This window comes from Cyprinodon tularosa, unplaced genomic scaffold (genome assembly GCF_016077235.1).
Source record: "Cyprinodon tularosa strain WSP-4 unplaced genomic scaffold, ASM1607723v1 ctg401, whole genome shotgun sequence".
Lineage (NCBI taxonomy): Eukaryota > Metazoa > Chordata > Actinopteri > Cyprinodontiformes > Cyprinodontidae > Cyprinodon > Cyprinodon tularosa.
Genome location: NW_024039121.1, coordinates 232,222 through 253,926, shown reverse-complemented (window position 1 = coordinate 253,926; position 21,705 = coordinate 232,222). Strand labels below are relative to the sequence as shown.

At 42.1% G+C, this 21,705-nt stretch overlaps 1 protein-coding gene across 3 annotated transcripts in view; it reads left to right on the top strand.

Moving 5' to 3' along the window:
- sorl1 (sortilin-related receptor, L(DLR class) A repeats containing) overlaps window positions 1-21,705 on the top strand; it is a 168,941-nt gene that overhangs the window by 9,696 nt on the left and 137,540 nt on the right. For 2 of the 3 annotated variants that reach the window (XM_038298187.1, XM_038298186.1), the window contains exon 2: window positions 20,543-20,659. In XM_038298187.1, the coding sequence (XP_038154115.1) occupies window positions 20,543-20,659 (117 nt within the window). Of the gene's footprint in view, window positions 1-8,580; window positions 8,669-20,542; window positions 20,660-21,705 lie in introns of those variants that run through there. The other variant, XM_038298188.1, reaches the window with a different exon arrangement.

Below are 21,705 nucleotides of genomic sequence, written 5' to 3'. Positions count from 1 at the left end.
TAACGATGCCTTTAGTGTCTTGGCGCTGCTGCTGTTCTTAGACAGTGACGGTCCTACTTCTGCTGCTCTCATGGTGCATTTATCTTCTCTTAGTCATCCCAGGCCGGCCCTCCTCTGACGGCCGAGTAACAGGTCAGAAACCACATTATGACTTTGCACTATTTGGTTCTGCTTTTTGCAAGATGTTGAGTCAAAAATGGTGAAATAGGAAGCGGCTTAGAATGTTTTATATATTAGAGGATGGGATGGTCCGGTCTTTGCAAGACCAAAAACAGTATTTCTCACCCTATGGTTGAGGCAATCAAAAAGAATTACGTCTCCACCTTACTACGACCTTATGGATGTAATTACACAGTAAACAGGCTGCAGAGCAGCAGAGGAAAAACATCAGCGGTTAGTTAACAATCACCGCTGCTCATCTGTCCAGGACAGATTATAAGGAACATTTCTAAATAATTTATCATTATGATGTTAAAGAGACATTATCTAAGTTTTTACTGTAAATATCTTTAAAATAGCCTTTTTATTTGACCCTTAATGATTAAAACATGGTTTGATGATCAGACTAACGCCTCAGTAGTTCAGCGCTGATGCATCTATCAGCCTGTAGCCTATTTTCCTGAATTCATTTTGGGGTCAGAAGTTCCCACGCTGTTCTGCAGAGACGCCGTCCATCTTAAATAGGTCTGACCTAGGAAACAATCGAAGTGTTGGATCCAAGATGCCTAGCAGCCAGATCAACTCGGACAACAATAGCAACTCTATGTAAGGTGAAAAAAAAATAAATGAACTAGCGGAAATTATGAGGAGTAGAAGAGAGCTGCAGTTCTCTGACTTCGCCACAGGTGTCAGTATCATGTAATGCCTCTTAAACTGTCTCTTAACACTAGAAGTCCAGAGAAATCCAGCTTTCCTGCAAGCCCCCCTCCCCTCTTCAAGTTTGTGTATTTACTCTACCTTGCTAACTTTCCTGTGATGTGACCAGCCCTTCTACATGAGACTGGATAAACAAACTGGCATCAGAACCAGAGCATGCTCCAAACACTTTTCATTACCTTTCCCTGCAACATCAGACCTTTCTGCAGGAATATCTTGATAAGTCAGATCTAAATCTTTTATTTAGGCAAACCTATTGAGCAACCAGATATCACACGGGTCCTAGTTCCTGAGCTGAGAACAGGTCATAACCAGCTTTTCCAACCAGGCAAGGCAGAGTCTATTTATATTGTCCATTCACCAACAGACTCATTTATATTGCAAAGCTCACTATGTGAAAGAAAGAACAACTTAGAGAATAATTGTATTTTATCTTGTCTCGCCTTTTCACCTCATTCAACATTTCAGCTTAGAGAATGACAAACAGTGTGATTTCAGTATAGCAGTAACATTTATTCCACCAGAGGAAAATCTCTACATATGAAGCTACAATTGTCCCATTAGGCAGTTTCTACATACCCAAGGTGAGTCCTTCCTGCATGTGTGACAGGTATACTGTGTGCAGTGAACACAACGCTCAGTGCTGTGGTTCCTGTTGCAGAGATTGAACACCTGGCCTGCTTAGAATAACAATGAAAAAATCTAAAAAAAAAATAGTTTAGCACATTTTCCCAAAGTAAGAGTTGTAGTATGAACTAGATGAGGTTATCTATGTGTGCTACAAGTTTGGAGGCGCTACAGTGATCTATAGTGTAATTATTGTTTATTTTGTACTTATTCTAATAATAGAATATAGGTGCCATTTGTCATTTAGGCTTTGTGAAATTCCTCAGAAAAGTATTATTTCCTAATCTAATAAATGTGATAATAATCCACATCTCCTTGGTGACGTTTTTCAATATTTCTCTGTGATTATTTAGCAACTTGCAGACGGTCCCTAAGCATTTGCAGAGGAGCGAGCTCTGCATAGGGTCTAATGTAATTTTCCCAACGCGATAGGAGACTCGATTTGAGGAAACTATGGTTGTAGCTCACTGCTTTAAGAACACTCACTCTGTGTGCTTAAAGCTCCTGTAACACCTTGACGATTTAGACCAGCGTCTGCCTGACGTACTGAAAATCTTGTAAAAACTAGGGGTGTAAATCACATCCATCATGGCGATTCGATTCAGTATCAATTTCCTGACCCAACGATTCGATTATTTTCGATACTCAAGAATACACCACCGTACGATTCCATTCGATTAATTGGTTAATTTTTTGTTTTTACACCTTACAGGCTAGACAATGTTTCAAATTTGAAATAAATCAATGAAAGCTGTAATATCCTTATGTGTTTTATTTGAGAAAAAACAGCAGATAAGAAGTAGAAAAGTTGCATAAAAAGTACTGCAGAAAATCGTGCAAAAAGTGCAATGAGTGCAATACCTCGGCTCCAGACGTCCCGCCCCCTCCACAGACGCTCCGCTGCTCCTCTCCCAAATTGTAGCTGACCGCAGACAGCGCCGCAGACAGGAGGCCGGCTTGGTTTGTTTTTATGACCGAAATTGCGGAAAACAACTCGTGAAGCTTGACCGCTAGAAGAGCGAGTTGCGCGAGAACGCTGGGACCCTTTTTCCACCTGGATCTCCGCTCTTTTTGGCCCTCATGTCCCTCCGTCGTCGGACTAAACTCGCCCCCACTTCCTCGCCGCCTCGCCCGTATCTAGACCCACAGCGTGTAGCACAGACTGCGCTTTAATATTGAGGACAATTTAAAATGTGTCAAGCTTACTGCAACACACTGCTGTAAGAGTATAACCAGGAAGCGAGGTAGGAGGGCAAAATAGGTTTAGCGCCACCGCAGCACGGGAGGAGAATTACGCCCAGGAGCAAATGGATAAAAATAGACCGGAGGAAAAAAAAACATGAATCGATTCTCTTGCGGACGTATGGATGCATCGGATCGTTGGCTGTTGGATCGTTGGATCGATACAAAACAATTATTATTTACACCCCTAGTAAAAACGTTGGATAAGTTATGGGTATGTTTTGTATAAGTTTTGAGCATGCTGAAGTACGCTGGGACAGGTCGACCTATTCCAGCGTCTGCCATCCGTGGTCCATCAGTTCCAGGTCAGTTATCTGATGGTTGACATCCGTTCAGTGTCAGTTCCTCATCAGTCGTGGCGTCTAGCTGATCCTAAACCTCTGAGTAACTTCTGCGTAACTTATCCAGAACTTCTCTCCAACATATCAGCGTATCTGCCGTGTTCCAGACGAGCGCTGAACGTGTTTCTACCTTCCAGCTACTGTATAATGGCGTATTGGCAGCGTTTTGGTATAAAGGGGGTTCACAGGAGGAAACCGTCAGTTCTCCTCCAGACTTCATCCCCATCATAGGGTGAGCCAGAAGGTGAGTGATGGATCCTCCCTGCGTTCACGCCCACCACCAACACACTTCCTAGCAGACATGACGCTCAATCTGCTGCGACTGCCTTCGTAGTGCCCATGCGTACTCTATGAATACTCCCAAAATTGAAAAAAAATCCATAGAAAGTTCAGCGTATTCCAGTGTTTAGGAGATTCTGGGACGTCGGGCAGAAGCTGGATAAATGGTGTGAGCGGACCCTTAGTGAAAAGCAGATTACAGGACAGAAAAAAGTAATTTTTTTAAGTTTTTGCTTATCAGCTGCTGCCAGTCATTACAAGCAGAGTCTCCAGAGTGGAACAGCTTTTCCAGTTTGTTCCATTTTTAATAAAATGCTTTTATCTGTTTTAAATATTCCTGGCTTGTGAGTTGAGTGTTGTTTCTGTCTGTAGCGCTCTTAATTGGACGCCATGTGAACCAGAGTGCGTTTCCAGAGCGCAGCGAGCCGTCACCGCCTGCCAGTCCTGCAGAGGTGATGTCATCGTTTGAGACGGACACGGAGCCCGGGGCCGAGTAGAGGAGGGCTGCTGTGTGTGGCGAATGGAGCCGCAGCGTATTGTTCTGCATTCCTCTCCTTGGTAGTACCAGACCCAGAGCCAAACTCCTCCACGCTTCCAGAAGGATATGAAAGTGCCAGAAGGGTGGGGAGGAGTGTGAGGAATGCAGCAGAGCTTTTTTTTTTTTTGGCTTTAAGCCTCATTTGTAAGCGATATATTTGTGGAAGTCTCTGTTTTTTATTTATGCATTTCATTTAAAGGAATGTGCCTCATTTAAAGAGGTAATTTACCAGAAATCAGGTCTGCTATTCCGCTGGTGGTCAATAATTAACCATCTGATGAAAGTTGGTAATGAATAGGGCTGCAACTAACGATTATTTTAAAAATCGATGAATCGGACGATTATTTTTTCGATTAATCGATGAATCGGACAAAAAATATTTTTTATATTAACCTCTTTATTCCAAAATAAACATTTTAGACAGAACAAACAAGCACACAAGTACAGGTTGCTCATTAACTGTACTGGTGCAATATGAAAAACAAATGTTTGTGTTAAAACTACGCAAACTTACATGAGAAATGTAGCTGTACATCCACAAAATATAGGGTACTTTGTTTCATAAAGTGCAAAAAAATACATTTTTGTTTTTAAAAGCCCCTAAGGGGTTCAAACAATAGGCCCCCCCATTTCAACAAATGAGTTTTTTTAGACTAGAAGGGTTCTGCCTTTTAAGACAGGAAAGTATAGCAGTTAAAGTTGCTACTTGAGAAAATACTGAACCATAGAGATCAAAATAGCCTGTGATTCAAATTATAAATTGTATTTGGAATAAAAATGAGAGAACTAGGGGTGCTAAAAAACACATCCTCCAAAGACAGATATTTACATGGGAATGTGGCAGATAATTAATTGACATATTACTGATCTTGCTGGATTTTATTCTGCTTTACTTCCATAAATTGCAGGATCTTCTTTACTTTATCTTTGCCAGAAGATTTAAACTTTAAAAGCCTTGCCCTCATAATTTGCAAGTTAATTTATTTATAAAGTAAATGTAAACGCTGCTTAAGCTAATTCAAATGAAATTAAAAGTAAAATAAGTAGCCAACCTTATCACTGTCTGTAACCTACTAACACGGTAAGGAAAGCATCAGATGAGCTACCTGAGAAACTAACGTTACGTTTCCCCCACTTTAAAACCAAAACAAACATGGTGCTTCCGTGCCATGTTTATTTGTTTTGACAAAAGTTGCATGTTATCACTTTTTTCGCTTTACAAAGCGCAGGCTATTTTAATTATTGTGATCAATTTGCGCCGTCAATCCCGGTGCATGCGCGCTTCATTTGCAGTCTGGACGCTGAGGCTCTGACTGCAGCGCTGAGAGGGACTCCTGCGGGAAAACGCGGTTTGGGGTGGGGGAGGCGCCCCACGGCAGAGTAGGAACGATACATGCTTTCACGTAAGAGTCTCCAAAAGCCGCCAGTGAAACCGAAAAAAGTCGCCAGATTTGTCGCTAGTCGCTTTTTTGAAAAATAGTCGCTGGAGGGGTCTAAAAAGTCGCTGAGTTGGCAACACTGCTCCTGCGGCGCTGGCTCGCTCTGCCGTATTTTTTTTTTTTCCTCTTTCAGTCAAGAGGCAGTGATGACGGCGCGGCGGATGACGCAATAATCGCGCGACACAACTAATCGATGATGAAATTCGTTGCCAACGCTTTTAAAAGTCGATTTTTATCGATTTTATCGATTCGTTGTTGCAGCCCTAGTAATGAATAAAGGAGGAGAGACTGAAAGCATTTCCCTGCAGTTACTTGTTTATGGATACTTGGCCGGCTTGGATTACGCCTGCTGCTGCTAAAGCTCCAGATCAGGACAAAAATGTTATGCGTCATCGCCTGCATCCATTGTTGATATCATGAGATGCATTCAGAAGGTAGTTTAGTTGTGTGGCCTCAGAGGCAGAAGTAGAGGTAAAAAATTATCTTAATGGAATCTGTGGAGCCGACCTCAGAGCTTTTTAACAAACAGCAGAAGATCTTTGATAATCTAACATCCAAATCTGTCCTGCTGCTTTTATGTGTTTTACTGTCGCCAAACTTTCCTGAAACTTTCTTTAATTACCAACATAAAGCTCAGAGTAGAAATAAGAACCTGTGAAGGAAGAGGATCCAGTGGAGAGAAATTTAAAGGAGCAACGATCAGTTACCTTCAGTCATCAGGTTGATGTGGATGTTTGTTTCAGGATGGCTTATTTCTGCCCCAATAAAATGATAAATGCTAAATCTTACAAATCTAATAACCAACAATTCCCTTTAACGACCCCCCTTTCAGAGACATAGACAGGTATGGGGCATTGCAGGCTAACAAAGAAGCCAAGCGACCTCCATTCCAAAGGGGGGGACCCGTTCATCTGTTTCAATTTGCATGTTTTCTAAACTAAAACCAGGCTTTGTTGGGCTGCTGGATAGATCAGAGGTCATGGATTAGCGGACCGCGATCCGGATCCGGACCCATCGGATTTAAGACACTTATAAATTACCTCATGTTGTCCAACGGCAGTGTCTAAATTCACTTGCTCCTCTTCTCCTGTTAATACGGTAAAGCCCTGGGGAGCGTCCGGCTCCAGGCTGCACGTGATCCAAATGAGCAAATGAGCTGTCAGTCTGGGTTGCTGCTGCTGCTACTTCTAGACACAGCAGGCAAGCCGGGCGATGGGAAAGAAGGAGAAGACCATGAGAAAAAGAGAGCAGAGAAAGTGTGGACTGCTGGAAGAACTGCGGTGAACTGGTGAAAGAAAAGTGAAATGGCGTGCTCAAAGATGACCCTGCACATTTAGAGGATGTTTGGCTCAACCTGCTGCTGTGAAGCAGGATTCTCCACCATGAACAGAATCAACAATAAATCTGGATCCAGGCTCAAAATGAGCTCCTTGATATGTGCTTGAGAATGGCTTAGTCTCCGGTTAAACCCAGGTTTAAAGCCTTGCAGGGCAGCCTAAAGCCCACTGCCAACATTAAGACAGAAAAAAAGAAAAATAACAAACGATGAGTTCAGGTGTTTGAGAAAATATGGGAATCAGGAAATTATCTATAAACCAAACTGAACGATTGTTGTTCTCTACTTCGGACAAATTGGACAAATTTTCAATTTAAATATCTTTATTCAAAAATTCAATGTATAACATGGATGCATAAAAACCTCATTTTACTTCAGTGTTAAATTCAGTTTAAAGTAACAGATTATAGTTAAAAATGTCTCCAGATATTTACTGGTTGATGATTTTCTTTATTCGGACCCATTGATTTTTAAATGGTTACCCCTCTTATGAAACCTGGAACTCAACCCTATTTCTGACATTTTGAATTGAAAAATCTTCTTGAATGGGAAGAGAAACGTCTTCAAACTTGGAAACAAATTCCAGTGGATTGTTTTTTTTTTACTTTTTTTGAAATGATAGATTGTCAATTAAGAGCAAAACAAAAGCTCATGACTTACTTCTGAAGTTGATTCTCCCGAAAACTTTTTAAAACGATTAGTGTCATTGAGCACATGAGAATAAAGCTGGGCGTACACTGATTGGTTTCAATCGTTGCACGCCGCTACGGCTCGCACTGTACGACCAAACCGCAGAGTTTAAAAGTTCACAGCACAGCTTTGTTCTCACACTGTGCGACCCGACGCTCTGATGCGATCTACCTGCTCACACTGTAAAAACCAGGTGGGTCTCAGCTCCGCAGTGAGATGGCGCTACTCGGACTCGTCTATCTGGAAGCCAAACCAGTAGCAGAGGAACATGAAGCTCACTAGAGTGAAACGCTCTGCCTTGGATATTTGGGCAATTTAGTGCTGAAAGCCCTAAAAAGAAAAGGAGACGACGTATTTGGACAAAGACATGGCTGAGCTAACATGGCTACTACGGTCTGTCAGTTTGACAGGAAGAACTCCATTTCACTCATTGCCCCCCCGCCATGCTGCTGGGTTTTCCTCTGAGAGGAAGAAGAAGAAGAAGGATCCTTGTTTGCCCACTGAGCGATTTGCCCACGACCCCCTCACTATGAGTGGTTCCCCAGCCGTCAGACAGATCAAACTTTCTTCAGAAAGTAAGTCAGGCTGCTTCCAGTTTATAGCCACTTCAGGTATTTGGCATGCTGAGGTGAGTGACTCTCTATTAATGCAGTCTGGCCGTCTGCATAACCCAATATGAGAATAATGGGACCGACGTCAGACCAGGAGTCGCTCCAGTCCGTAGCCCTGTTGCCCGTTAGTGACATGTTGACATGTTCTTTCTCAGTCATGCTGCAGAAGGCTCAATGCTAAAAGATGGCAGCCTTGCTAATCAAACGGCTTATAAAAGAGTCCCGCTGATGACAATAGAGACGCCATCATGATTACTTTCGGCTCTTTCCCGGACCCTATGTGGGCGCATCAAAATCCGTTTCATGACACCAAAAAAAAAAAAAAAAGTGAACAATCTTTTTATTTAAGCTTCCAGAAAGTCTAATCAGGAAAGTCGAATCAAATGTATGAACAGCTGTGCATTGTTCAAAGCTTCTGCTTTTTGTTTCCTTCTGTTTTGGCTTTGTGAAAAAGCCCACTCGAATCCTGAAGAAGCAGGCAAGCCTGGGCGCGCCAGCAGAGCATAGCAGACGTGTTGTAAGGTTGAAAGTTTCCCTTGGCTGCTGACATTAACCTCAGAATCACGCATCCTTTGCACAAAATAACTGGAAAATATGCCTCATAAATAATAGCGGTCATGTTTTAAAACTGAGACGGACAAGAAAACATATGGATCTGGGCCTGAACAAAGCCAGAACTTCTGCTGCAGGTAACATTTTGTTGGTAAAAGGACAAAATTTCTTTTAGTTTTACCCTCGAGGAAAGTCAAAATGTAATCAACCTGACCTAAATCTGGCTCTTTGAATATTTATTATATGGTTCTGCAGAGGTGTGGCACCAGTTCTGTCAGTCTGATGGACCTGCAGTCCTGGCTTTATATGTCTGAGACCAAATCTTCTCTGAAGTTGGCCATTATGACTTTTATTGTCTAAGTTTATTGTCTAAATTTAGTTTTGAACAGCTTTCAGAACATTTCAATTCCTTAAAGTGCAGCAGTGATCAAATATAAACAGTGTGGGAGAAAAGAAAACATGCACAGATCAGTTCATTTTCTCCCGCAGCAGCTAATATATCGATTCATAATGAACCAAATGATTCTCTTTTACTTGCAGAAGCTGTATTAATCATTTATTAATCATTTAACTTCAAATAAAGCATTAGTCCAGTAATACTTGTGATGAATATAGAGAAAAAAGTTTCAAAAAGTATTTCAATACTCAAGGCCAGAGTGGGCTGAAGAATTGGCCTGGGGGTTTCTGATGGACTGGCTCACTTTGTTCAACTTTTAATAAGAAAGATTAGATTTAGATATTTTTTCTCAGCTTTTCAACACTAATAAACAATTAATGCAAAGTATGGTTGAACTGGCAAGAAGTGTTTCTACAAAAAATGAGAGACACCAACTCATTCCAAAAAAAAAAAAAAATGTTAACAAACAATCCACTGGACTTTGTTTCCAAGTTCGAAGATGTTTTGCTTCCCTTCCAGGAAGCTTTTTCAATTCAAAATGTCAGAAATGGCGTTGAGTTCCAGTTTTTATAGAGTGGACCAACAAAGCCTTGTTTTTATTTAGAAAACATGCAAATTGAACCTAACGCCCCTTTGGAATGGGGGTCGCTTGGCTTCTTAGTTAGCCTGAAATACCCAAAACCTGTCTACGTCTCTGCTATCATCGCAACCCCGACCCCATTACAGGGGACCAGAGCACCTCGCCTCTTCAGCCAGGCTATGACGCCGGGCTATAAGGCCTATAAGGCCTTTGACGACCCCCTTTCAGAGATATAGTCCAGTGGAATGTTCTTTAACTTTTTTGGAACGACTATGACCTTTTCTGACACATTTGGACCAAAATGCTTAATTCCCACATCAGTCATTCTGCCCTGCAGAGGCCTGGTGATGAACCATTCATCTGATTCAGCCCCCAGGCACCATTTATCTGGAACCTGGAGTGGTTGGCTGCAGAGTGAAGGCCTGCTTAGACAGCATGCAAAAAAAACATGATTAGAGTATGTACAGTAGCAGCCATTCAAAATTTCCCCACTTTCCTTGATGGGTCCTTGGCTGGTCCTTGGCTGGTCCTTGGCTGATCCTTGGCTGATCCTTGGCTGGTCCTTGGTTGATCCTTGGCTGTTACCCCACAATTCCTATTTTAAACATCTAAAATATTGTTTCTGTCATGATTTTTGGACATTAAGATCTAAAGAGAAGCATCATCTATTAAATATGCACACCCAGGAGAAGGCCAGTGGCTGGAAGTTGGAGGGGATTTTGCTGCCATTCTGCTGACTTTTGACTAGAAAGGGCCGTTTTGAATGGCTGCTGCTGTAGAACAAGAACAAATCCAAAGATGACAAAGTTTACATTTGATTACCAAAGTAGCAGTACGTCATGCTACAGACTTTCTACTTGGTGCTTTTGTTTCTTCTTGATCACTCTGTAAAGCTGCACGGCATCCTTTTTCTTGGTCTAAAAAGCTGCAAGTAAACCGGGCCAACTGAAGGTTTGAATTTTTTCACCCTTCCTGAATGGAACCTGCAGTGTGAACACGCCCTAATAGCTACATGATAGTAGCACCTCTGGAGGAAAGCTGTAAAGGTCACTGGCTTATAAACCAATCCCACAGTTGAACAAGAAAATATTCTCATGCGGTACAAATAAACTCCACAGATGATGTGTAGCCTTGCCCTCACTCCTGATTCCTTAAAAAAAGAGGAAATGGTGTTGTCCTGCATCTGTAGGTTAAAAAAGGTTGAGTGAATCTAACCTCTTCTCCAACAGGCTTCTTCAGTTTGAGGCGTTTCAGGTTTTTTAGCATCACCTTCCATTGTGGATCAACAAGTGCATTGATACTGCTAATAAAGTTTGTCTGTTGGAGAAAAGAGGAAACATTTCCCCAAAGAACAACCCAACCAGCCAAGTGTTGGTGTTTAGAGTTCAGGTCTGGGTCAAACGTTCCTGTTCCTGAATTTCTTTTAAACATAAAACCAGGGTTGTCTGATGGTGTCAGTATCGGCTGATATGAACTTTGAAAACCAAATATCCAACATTGGCCTTTCTACCAATATAACTCTCCGATATAAAAGGCAGTGGATAAATGTGCCTCAGCCAGAAATCATCTGGCTGAGCTGGAACTGATCTGGAGGGACGTGTACAGTAGGAGCCATTCCAAATTTCCCCACTTTCTTTGATGGACCCTTGGCTGGTCCTTGTCCGGTCCTTGGCCGGTCCTTTGCTGGTCCTTGGCTGGTCCTTTGCTGGTCCTTGGCCGGTCCTTGGCTGGTCCTTTGCTGGTCCTTGGCCGGTCCTTTGCTGGTCCTTGGCTGGTCCTTGGCTGGTCCTTGGCCGGTCCTTGGCTGGTCCTTTGCTGGTCCTTTGCTGGTCCTTTGCTGGTCCTTGGCCGGTCCTTTGCTGGTCCTTGGCCGGTCCTTTGCTGGTCCTTGGCCGGTCCTTTGCTTGTCCTTGGCCGGTCATTTGCTGGTCCTTGGCCGGTCATTTGCTGGTCCTTTGCTGGTCCTTGGCCGGTCCTTTGCTGGTCCTTTGCTGGTCCTTTGCTGGTCATTTGCTGGTCCTTTGCTGGTCCTTGGCCGGTCCTTTGCTGGTCCTTTGCTGGTCCTTGGCCGGTCCTTTGCTGGTCCTTTGCTGGTCCTTTGCTGGTCCTTTGCTGGTCATTTGCTGGTCCTTTGCTGGTCCTTTGCTGGTCATTTGCTGGTCATTTGCTGGTCCTTTGCTGGTCCTTTGCTGGTCATTTGCTGGTCCTTTGCTGGTCCTTGGCCGGTCCTTTGCTGGTCCTTTGCAGGTCCTTTGTTGGTCCTTGGCCGGTCATTTGCTGGTCCTTGGCTGGTCCTTTGCTGGTCCTTTGCTGGTCATTTGCTGGTCTTGGCTGGTCCCCTTCAATTCCTTTTTAAACATCAATCTTTGTACCAAAATATTCTTTCTGTCATGATTTGTGGACATTAAGATCTAAAGAGAAGCATCAGCTCCTGGTCTGACCCTGTAATTCAGGAAAAAGGTGGAGTCGGAGTAAAAAATATGCACGCCCAGGAGAAGGCCAGTGTGTGGAAGTTAGAGGGGATTTTGCTGGGAGTTGCAGGGAAGTGGGCTGCCATTCAGCTGGCGTTGGACTAGGAAGGGCCATTTTGAATGGCTGCTACTGTAGAGAGTCGGGTTTTCCTTCAGCAGCGGCTCCTCGCCGCAGACAGATTCTCAGCTCGTTGCCGTAAGTGTTCAAAGAATCTGTAAAACCTGGCGCAATGTTGGGTTTTAAACTCACCACAAGAACAAGGTACATTGAAGGTCAGTTGGCCTGAAAACTGAAGAACAGCTCTGCCTTTGGCTCTGATGTGGCTGTCAGGCCCAGAGCGGGACTGGATCAGGACGTGACTCCCCCCCCAGGCAGGAGGAGGGTCGAAACGAGTCAGTGTCGCTAAGAACCACAAAGACAGTTTGTTCAGGATAAAGAGCTGCAGTTTATGGAGCATGAAATCAAGACGCAGCATTGCATGAGAAAGTAACTGGCAGCTAAAAAGGAAGAAAACGGTTAGTCATCATATGCATTATTCAGCTGTAACCCCCCCCCCCCCCCCCCCCCCCCCCCGTGTTGTTAAGCTACCAACACAGCACTAAATGGACCTTCACACACCCAACTGTTTGCTGCAACCTGTGAAACGGCCCTTTATCTTCACATTCAGTCTGATTCTGCCAGGCTGCAGAGACCGCTCCCCCCCACTGTCCGCCCCGGTAGCCAATGGGGCCTAAAATGCAGAAATGTATTGCTGCAGCACCTTGGCTGGAGTGAAGCCTCAGGCTTTGATGACGGCGGCCCAGAGGGAGGCGAGCTGACGAGGAGGAATTGCTGGCAGGATAAAAGCGAGCTGTGTGTCACTGAAACAGGCTTTAGTTTGTAGGTAACACTTTGGTGACAACATGTGCCCTTGTTCTGCAGGATGTTTGCGTTGCTGTGGCTACGGCATCAGGAAGGACTAAACCACATTGATAAATCATCATTTCTTTCGATGCTCCTTTGTTCTCCTGCTCAGTGTTTCTAGTTACTGCGTCGGTTTTATAGATTTTTCAGGCCCGTGTAGGAGGAGATATTAGTGTCTCAGCCTTTTCCTCCCCTTACTTTTCTCTGGAAGTTGTAGTGGAACATTTACTTACAGTTGTTTAGGGTTTATTATCTGGGTCAGGAAACTGAAGCGGCGTTGGACCAGCAGCACCTGTAACGCGTGTTTTTTAGAAGGGAAGCAGAAATGCTGCTCCTCCTCTAGGAGCCGTCAGGGGAAGATAAGGGCAGCAGCCGCAGCAGCAGGATGAGAGCCAAGCTGTGACAAGAAGAATGAAATGGCTTTTTCTTCTTATTGATCGCTCTGCCTGATGGGAGGCGCACGCAGGAGAAGTCACTGTTTACATGGAAACAGTCATGCAGGCAGGTTTAGATCTGTTTCTCTGCGCTGCTTAAATGGGCATGAAAAAACCAATAGAGGTCGGATCAGTTTCCCTTTTTAAGTCGGCTGGTTGCATCATAGCTCCGGCGGCGGTGCTGTAAAAGTGGAAACGCCGATGGGCTCCAACGCCTCTTGGAAAGGTTTTTCAGGTCTTCCTGTTTGCTAACAGGAGATGGCGTTATCCTGGAAGACGGGTTGTTCCTTTAAGATCCTTCATTTCTTTGCTAACTAGACTTCAGTGGAGCTTTATGAGATAGTTAAACATCAAAATAATGTTATAGAAACCTGCAGCCCACGGCTCAGAATTCAGAGGTTTTACCACAAATACACGGAAAAAAAGTCTCCATTTAAAGAAGGTCTTACAAACTTGAGCCTGGTTTATGCTCAGAAACCAGGTCGTCTAGGTGAGCGCAGACAGTGCCTCAGATAGCGCCGCAGGGAGGAGGGAAAGGAGGCCTCTGAATGGTCAAACCGACACACCAACACCCACAATACTAGCTAGTTGGTGACTGGCCCTCTTGCATTGTGGCGTGGAATAACAGCGCAGACCACGCTTCAAAATTAGGCATAAATCAAGAATATCTGCATCATACCTGCAACAAGCTAACTGTGACACACTGCTGCAGGAAGATACACAGCCTTACCTTAAGTCTTTTTGATCTTGTTAGAGATTAAATTACTAAAATATAGGAGATTCTCTTAATTAATAACACCTTAAAAATTGCAATAATCTGCAAATACAGTGAACTTTTTGCACTTGGTAAGATGTTTTGTTTTTAGAATATAAAGGCCTACTGTCATGATGCTGCCTTCTGTACTTTTTTCTTGAGTTTTTTTAGATACACTTCGTTGTGTAATTCTGTGTTTTCTTGGTCTTTGGTTTCATTTCCATTTTGTTTCATTCTACTTGTTTTCTGGATGTATTTGAGCAGTGTTGTATTTCTTGTTTCCCTCTTGTGCCAGTCTTCTTTCCCCTTAGCTCCCTTCTAGTTCCTTCTGTCCACACCTGCTCCCAATCAGCTGATTCCTCCATTCTGGGTTCTCTTTATTCCCTCCTTAACACATGTGTCCCCCTTTGTTCTGATTCCGGTGTTCCTTGATTGGTTATTCTGGATTTATGTTTTTTTTGCTGCGACTCTATGAAATCTGCCAGAAACCATCTCAGCTTCCATCTCTGTAGTGATGGTGAGATGAGGCACTAAACGGTTTGGCCAAATTGCTTCAACAATCCCAACAGTTCATGATGCTTCATGTGAACATGTCTCCATCTACTGGTGGAGTGCAGAACTACAGGTAGTAATATAATCTATTATATATATATTTTTTTTGCTGACCTGGAACTGATGGACCATGGATGGCAGACGCTGGAATACGGCGTATTGAGTATTCTCAACGTACCTGCCGTATGTCGACGTGTTTCAGCGTACTCATAACTTATCCAACCTATGGCAGCGTCTTTTCCAGATTTTCGTACGTCAGACATACGCTAGGCTAAATCGTCAAGGTGTGACACGCAGAGCTTTGTTGTTTTCATGTAACGCTTCGCAGAGTTCTCCAAGGATTTGATCCAAGGAAAAATGTTAATAATCAACTTATTTACTCCATCCAAATTACTAATAACATCTGCTTAAAAGGAATATCTCAGTGTTGTACACTGTAAACCCGGATAAGTAGAATGTACTTAAGAAAATCAAGGTAACTCGTTGCCTTAAAAAATTTAAGTAATGTGGTATTAGTTGTATGAGTGCAGTAAACTATGTTAAATGTACTTGAGCACCTAATGGATTGGAATAGAATATTTAAGTTGTATTTACTGGTAATCAAGTTGTAGTAACTGACGATATGTAGTTGGAGCAACAGCTTAACACCTGTCAATTAAACTTAGCTTGTTAAGTAGGCATTACTGCATTTTAGTTCAATTAAATTGTGTATTCAAATTGACCAAACTTATATTTTTTAGTTCACAAAACTCAAAACGTGTTAAATTAATAGAGCTGTACAAAATACATTTCACTTCAACTTTTTATTGTTTTCATTGAACATTTTATTTGTATCAACAAAAGAAATTTCAAAGCCCAAAAGATTTTAAATGAGCAGATCTTGGATCTTACATGGCAAGCTGATTTTTAAGTGTTTGAAGTTTAGGCCTCAGATCTGTCTTACCCAAGTTAAGAGGTACCTGCTGAAAAAAATCAAAGGTGTTCTTCATGTACTTTGGGTAGCTGAGATGGAGTGCATAGGTAAGTCCAAAGACCGTGTACATGGCCTGCGGAAGGTTCTCAACTTCCATCACTACATTTCCCTCCAGGATAATTCCCACTGAGGATACATTATGGTGAATGGACTGCTTGTGTGGAGTTATATTTTCTTGTTCATTGCGGAGGACCCCCACAGGAACATTGTTGTGCACACTTTCTTCATCATTGTCCTGAAAGAAATAACAGTACATGACTTTGTTAACATCTTGCAGTCAACAGCCTTTACTGTTTTGCAGCCCACACGTCTGACCTGTATAGAGTTCACCCCCTGCCTAGTTCAGAAATTAGTGCAAAAGGAGTTAAAAAATGATAAGAGGCACATGATACAGTTTTGGATGGTGCCTTTTTATGTATGCATACAAATCACATCAACATAAATTAAAAAGAACCAGTTAAACAATCCTTTCCTTCTGTGGAGTAAGGAAAATTACAGTTAATAGAGAATAGCTTCTTAAAGTAACTGAAAAATAGCTTTTCTAACCAAGCAAGATAACTAACAGGCTAACATTAGCTAAGTAGCCTTTGCTAAGTACTGCAGCAAAACAAGAGATTAAACTTACCGTTTTGTGGCTGAACTCACTTCATTCACCGAGTGCTTTAAATCTCTGTGGAATGACTTCCTTGTTATAAGTTGTTGAAGATCTCAATAACGCTGTCGTCTGTTTTGTCTCAAAATGCTTCGGAGTTCCTCAGTGCCAGCTTTTCTATTTCACTCGCTCAAAACTGGTCTAAACCGGATTTTTCGCGGGCAGGTGGATGACGTGAGAGGCAAACTAATGATATTGAGTTGTCTGAGCTCAAATACATAATTACAATAAGCTAAATCATTGGAAAGTGGTGTTTACTCAGAAAAAATAGTTAATATAAAGAATTTAGTGATACTAACTTAGTTTGTTTAAGTCCAAACCATTGACTGTACTTAAAAATATAATTACACTGAAAAAGGACATAAAAAAGTTCAGCTTAATTGAAATAAACAAGTAATGTCAGTAAATTAGACCTCTCTAAGTACTATGAACTCAGTTTCTTTGAGTACAAACAAAATCTGGGTTTACAGTGTAATATCTCCCCCATTCAATAGAGGCACCGCTGCTAATTCTAAGCGGATCCTGATTGATATTAGCAGCAGAAGTAATTCTTCCTCTGCAGAACTTTTCTGCTGAGCTCAAAAGGAGATATGATGGGAAAGTGGAGGTGAGCGGAGTCGGCCCCCACCCCGTCTTCAAACTAATTGGTTTCAAACGTTTGTGCAGCAAAGATTTTTCAGGTATTTCCAAAGTTTCCCGGGGTCACTAAAGGTCAACAGGCCAATCACTGCCCAACCCAAACAAAAGTAGTGACACTCAGTTCTGTTACCTTTATGCTGTTTTTTTTGCAATTGTTTTTCTTGTTTTTTCCCCATTTAAGTTCCTTTGAAATTGTAATTGATTGGTGTCTACAATAAAATATTTTATGAGTTGTTGTTTTATTATCTAAAATGTCTTAGAGGAGAACAATCATTTAAGGTTCACCGTTTTTCTGCCATTTTTGTGAAATAAGCACGAGCAGACATTGAAAGTGTTTGTGCAAATTGGACAATGATGATCAAAATGAAAGGTGTTAGTTATTTTTATTCAAACATTATACTTTTTTCCACATTTTTTGGTTTTATTCAGGTTGGAATTTATGTGTTCAACCTATCTTTAGGTTAAACCAACTAATCTAATTTGGCAGTGTTTTTACCAAATCTATATTTGTACTAGAGCAAACCAAAACAAATTAGTCACATTTGCCAAAATATTTGTTAAGGATTATCACAACTTTCAAAAGTCAAAGGTGGAACACAGCCCCATTCTCCAGATAGAGAAATGTTAATAGAATAGACATCCATGATCTGTTCTAGGTTGTGTCCCTCTCTTCTTGTCCCTTTTCTTCTTGTTTTCCTCTCTATGTTTTGTACTCAGCTGACTTTTCATGCTGTCTCTAAAGGAATGAAAGATTTTTTCCAAGCACTAAGCTCACTTAGCTGATTGCTCCTTCCTGTGTTTCCAAAAAGGCCAAAGTAAATAACCCAGTCCTTCTTTTCACTGTAGACAAGCCATGATCTGCTTATCTGTTCTCCATTTTTCATTTGGATGAAATAATAGCTGCATGAATCATGACAGCAGACAAGATAGAGGAGAGCAGGAGGCGGGGTTACCAATCTACTCGCTCTGGAGAGCAGAGTTCGCTGCTTTTAGATGTTGTCTCCAAAGTCTCCAGTAGCAGAAAAAAGTCTCTAGATTTGGCGCTAGGAGCTTTTTAGAAATCAAAGTGCTAGAGGGGTCTGAAAAGTGGCTAAATATAGCGACTAAAGCGCTAAGTTGGCAACACTGCTCTTTGCATCGTTTGTTTTCAAATGGTTTGCTGCTGTCTGTTTGGACCTTTCTGAACATGTGCAGCAGATGGACTGATCCAATATGGTGGACACTGAAGGGGGGGCTGAGACACACTTAATATTATCAGCGTTCTGATTGCATTTTAGCGAAAGGATTTTTATCAAAAACATAATTAATGTGCAGAAATAAGGAATATTTGTACTAACCATTCATGTGAACATACTAGGCAGCTGCTTAGTGTTGCCTAAGGTAAGCAGTACTACTTAACACTAATGTTACAACTGTAACCAGTGGCTTGCAGATTCTGATCATTACATTGTTTAATCTAACCAAAATAATTTTAAAGCTGAAGTCTGTAAGTTTTTAAAAATCACTTTTTTGTCATATTGGCTAAAACTGTCCCTATGCCCAGACAGCAGTACATGTGATATGTAACCTGTGAAAAAAACTGCTTCAATTGGTCCCGCCTACTGCCTGTATTTCAATCTGGAAAGAATAATTCGGGACGAGTCAAAACAACCAATCACAGCCAAAGGAGCGTCTGATGGAGTGTCAATCACAGCTCACACACGCTGAATCCCACCCCCCCCCCCCCTTCTGGTGGCATGCGGTAGCCGCGCAGATGCTGTGAGAGGGGTGGAGCTTGGAGGTGGGGCATGAGTGAAGCAGAGAGGGTGGGGGAGTGGCGTGAAACCTGTTTTTCTTCAAATTTTCAGTCGAAGTCTGCTCTCTCCTCAATGTTACAGACTGCAGCTATTAACCAACTAGATTGGTTGGAAAAACAACCAATCTATTCTTAGAATCTATCCAACTGACAGCAGCTCAACTACAAACTCCCACATCTTGACTGAATCCTGAGGCTGTTTAAATGCTGGTCTGAACCACTTCCTGAAGCAGTCAGGTGGTATTGCCGTAGAGGGGACGTCATCATCTTTGGCCCCTCCCCTAAATGGATCACGCCTCAAAGCCTCGGCTCATCTCATAGCATCACTGCGTCTCTAGATTTGGGTCCTCTACAAAATTCCAGTCATTAAGTCCTACCAAGTGAAATTTGTCTTTCTGCACGGTCAGATTATCACACTTATTATGATTAGAAACGTAATAATCCAACAGAATCTGTTCGACATGTCGGTATATTGAGCTGAAACTGGGTAAAAGGTCGTCAGATTTGGTTGGATGCAGAAATTATATTAGATTACTGCAAATGATTTGCTTCTTTCTGTGATAAAAAACTTACATTTAAAAGTTTTAGATCATTAATTTTGTTTTAGAAGTTAACTGTTTATTTTAAGGGCTTAAATTGACACTGAACTCTAAATTCAAGCAGTCTCGTTAAGAAATCGTTAATCTGGATACATTCTTTCATTTTTAGCTTCCTTTCCTTCAGATTTACAGTTTTAAATCTTGTTTCCAGCCCCTGTTGTTTTGTAGGGTGTTATTCTTTATTATTCCCAGTTCAGCTCCTAAGGTGCGTTCATCCTGAATATGAATGTCGCCCCTGGGGCGAGTCATTTCCATGTTATCTGGATGTAAAGGTGCGTTCAGGAGCGTCTAAACGGCCGGTGATACTAAGGACATGTTTAGGTTTGCTGATCAGAGGGAAGCTGCCATCGGTGCAGAGGATGCTCCAATAAAGCAGAACGAGATTAAAGTTCATCCTGAGTGTTTAAAGCAAACCATGTGAGAAGAAATGAGTTGCATTGTCTCTTAGTCACTATTATTATTTTACTATAGAAGAGAAAATCCCTTTATTGTCCCACAATGTGGAAATTCTAGTGTTTAAAGCAGCAAAAAGATTATAGAAAAAAAATGGTCACACAAATATGGACCTTAGAAAAATGTGTAAGAATAACATAATAAGTTAAGAGTTAAAAGATAAACAATCAAACACTGTACTGCAAAGTGTTTCAACAATATAAATAATTTTCACCTGGAGAATAAATAACCAGCTTTTTAAAGTAATGGATGTTTGAAAATAGCAGCAGCATCAGAGATGTGCAGAATGACAGCAGCAGGTTATTTAACTGATTAAGGTAGAAACTGTGCAGAATCAGCATGAATGTGAAAACATGTTGTTGGGAAAAGTGGTGGTTCTAGAGTCTTCCAGCTGCTGGGAGGAAGGATCTGTGATAACGCTCCCCGGTGCATTTAAGGTGCAGCAGGCTGTCACTGAAGGAGCTGTCCAGTTCAGCACCAGCTTCATGCATGGGGGGAGGGGACATTATCCAACAGAGATGTTCATTTAGTGAGGATCCGTCTGTTTCCCCCCTCCTGCACTGAGTCCAGAGGGCGTCCAATCAGAGCAGGCCTTTCTGATCAGCTGATCCAGCCGCTTCCTCTCAGCTACAGCTAAGCCACTGCTCCAACAGAACGTTACGTAGAAGATGGAGTCATATTTCACAATATTTTACAATATTTCACTGAAACTGAGAATTATCTGCACAATTCTGAGCTCTAAATACATAATGTATATATTTTTATATTCAAATCTGATTCTTTGCTTTGATTGATGTGTACCCGACAGGCCAACCTGAACGACTCTCATAACCAGATGGTGGTTCACTGGGCTGGAGAGAAGAGCAATGTCATCGTAGCCTTGGCTCGAGACAGCGCAGCAGCGACTGGACCCAAAACCAGTTCTGTAAGTTTCCTTTATACCTTCTAGATCAGCACAATGTCATGAGTTTTCTATTAAATCTTGAACTGTAATTTTCTATGCATCTTTGCAGTTAAAGGTTTTTTCTTTGGTGACAGTCTGAGTTGGTTTCCAACTCTTTCTGACTTTCCTGCTGACAGCTAAGGCCCCTGTTACACCTTGCTGATTTATCCAGCGTATTCCTGACGTCCCAGAATCTCCTAAAACAGTGGCATACGGCAAACTTTCTATGGATTTGTTTTTTTTGGGGGGCGTATAAATGGAGTTTCGTAACGAGTCCAGAACTTCTGTCAAACGACGGCCTAACTTCTGCATAACGCACGGCAGCCTAATGCCCATCGGCATTATGAAACGTCAATTAAAGCTGCTCCCCTGCTGCAGCGATGCGCCCGGAGGCGCCCGGCATGCATAAAAAGGATTTATTTGATCGCGGTATTAACCTAGCTGCTGTTTACCACCTGCACAAAAAACAAGAATAAATAAAAATAAAGAAAGAAGGTTTTTGGTGGCAGCAGATTGAGAGGTTTGTTGGTGGTGGGCGTGAACGCATGCTGCAAAAACGATCTAGAAATAGGTAAAAATTTCTTAAACTAAGTGTATTTACCCTTAATTTGAGTAGGTAAATGAGATGATTTGCCAATGGAAGTCGTATCTTTACTCTTAAAATAAGATGATTAGATAATATGAACTTCTAATAAGACAATGCAATGGTTTTTTCTTATTTCAAATATAAATTGTCTTGTTCCATTGGCAAAGTGTCTCACTTTCGTCCTCAATTCAAGAAAAAATGTACTTATTTTAAGTAAAAAATTACTTGGATTTCCATTTTTTGCAGTGCAGGGAGGATCCATCACTCACCTTCTGGCTCACCCTATGATGGGGATGAAGTCTGGAGGAGAACTGACGGTTTCCTCCTGTGAACCCCCTTTATACCAAAACGCTGCCAATACGCCATTATACAGTAGCTGGAAGTTAGAAACACGTTCAGCGCTCGTCAGGAACACGGCAGATACCTTGATATGCGTTGGAGA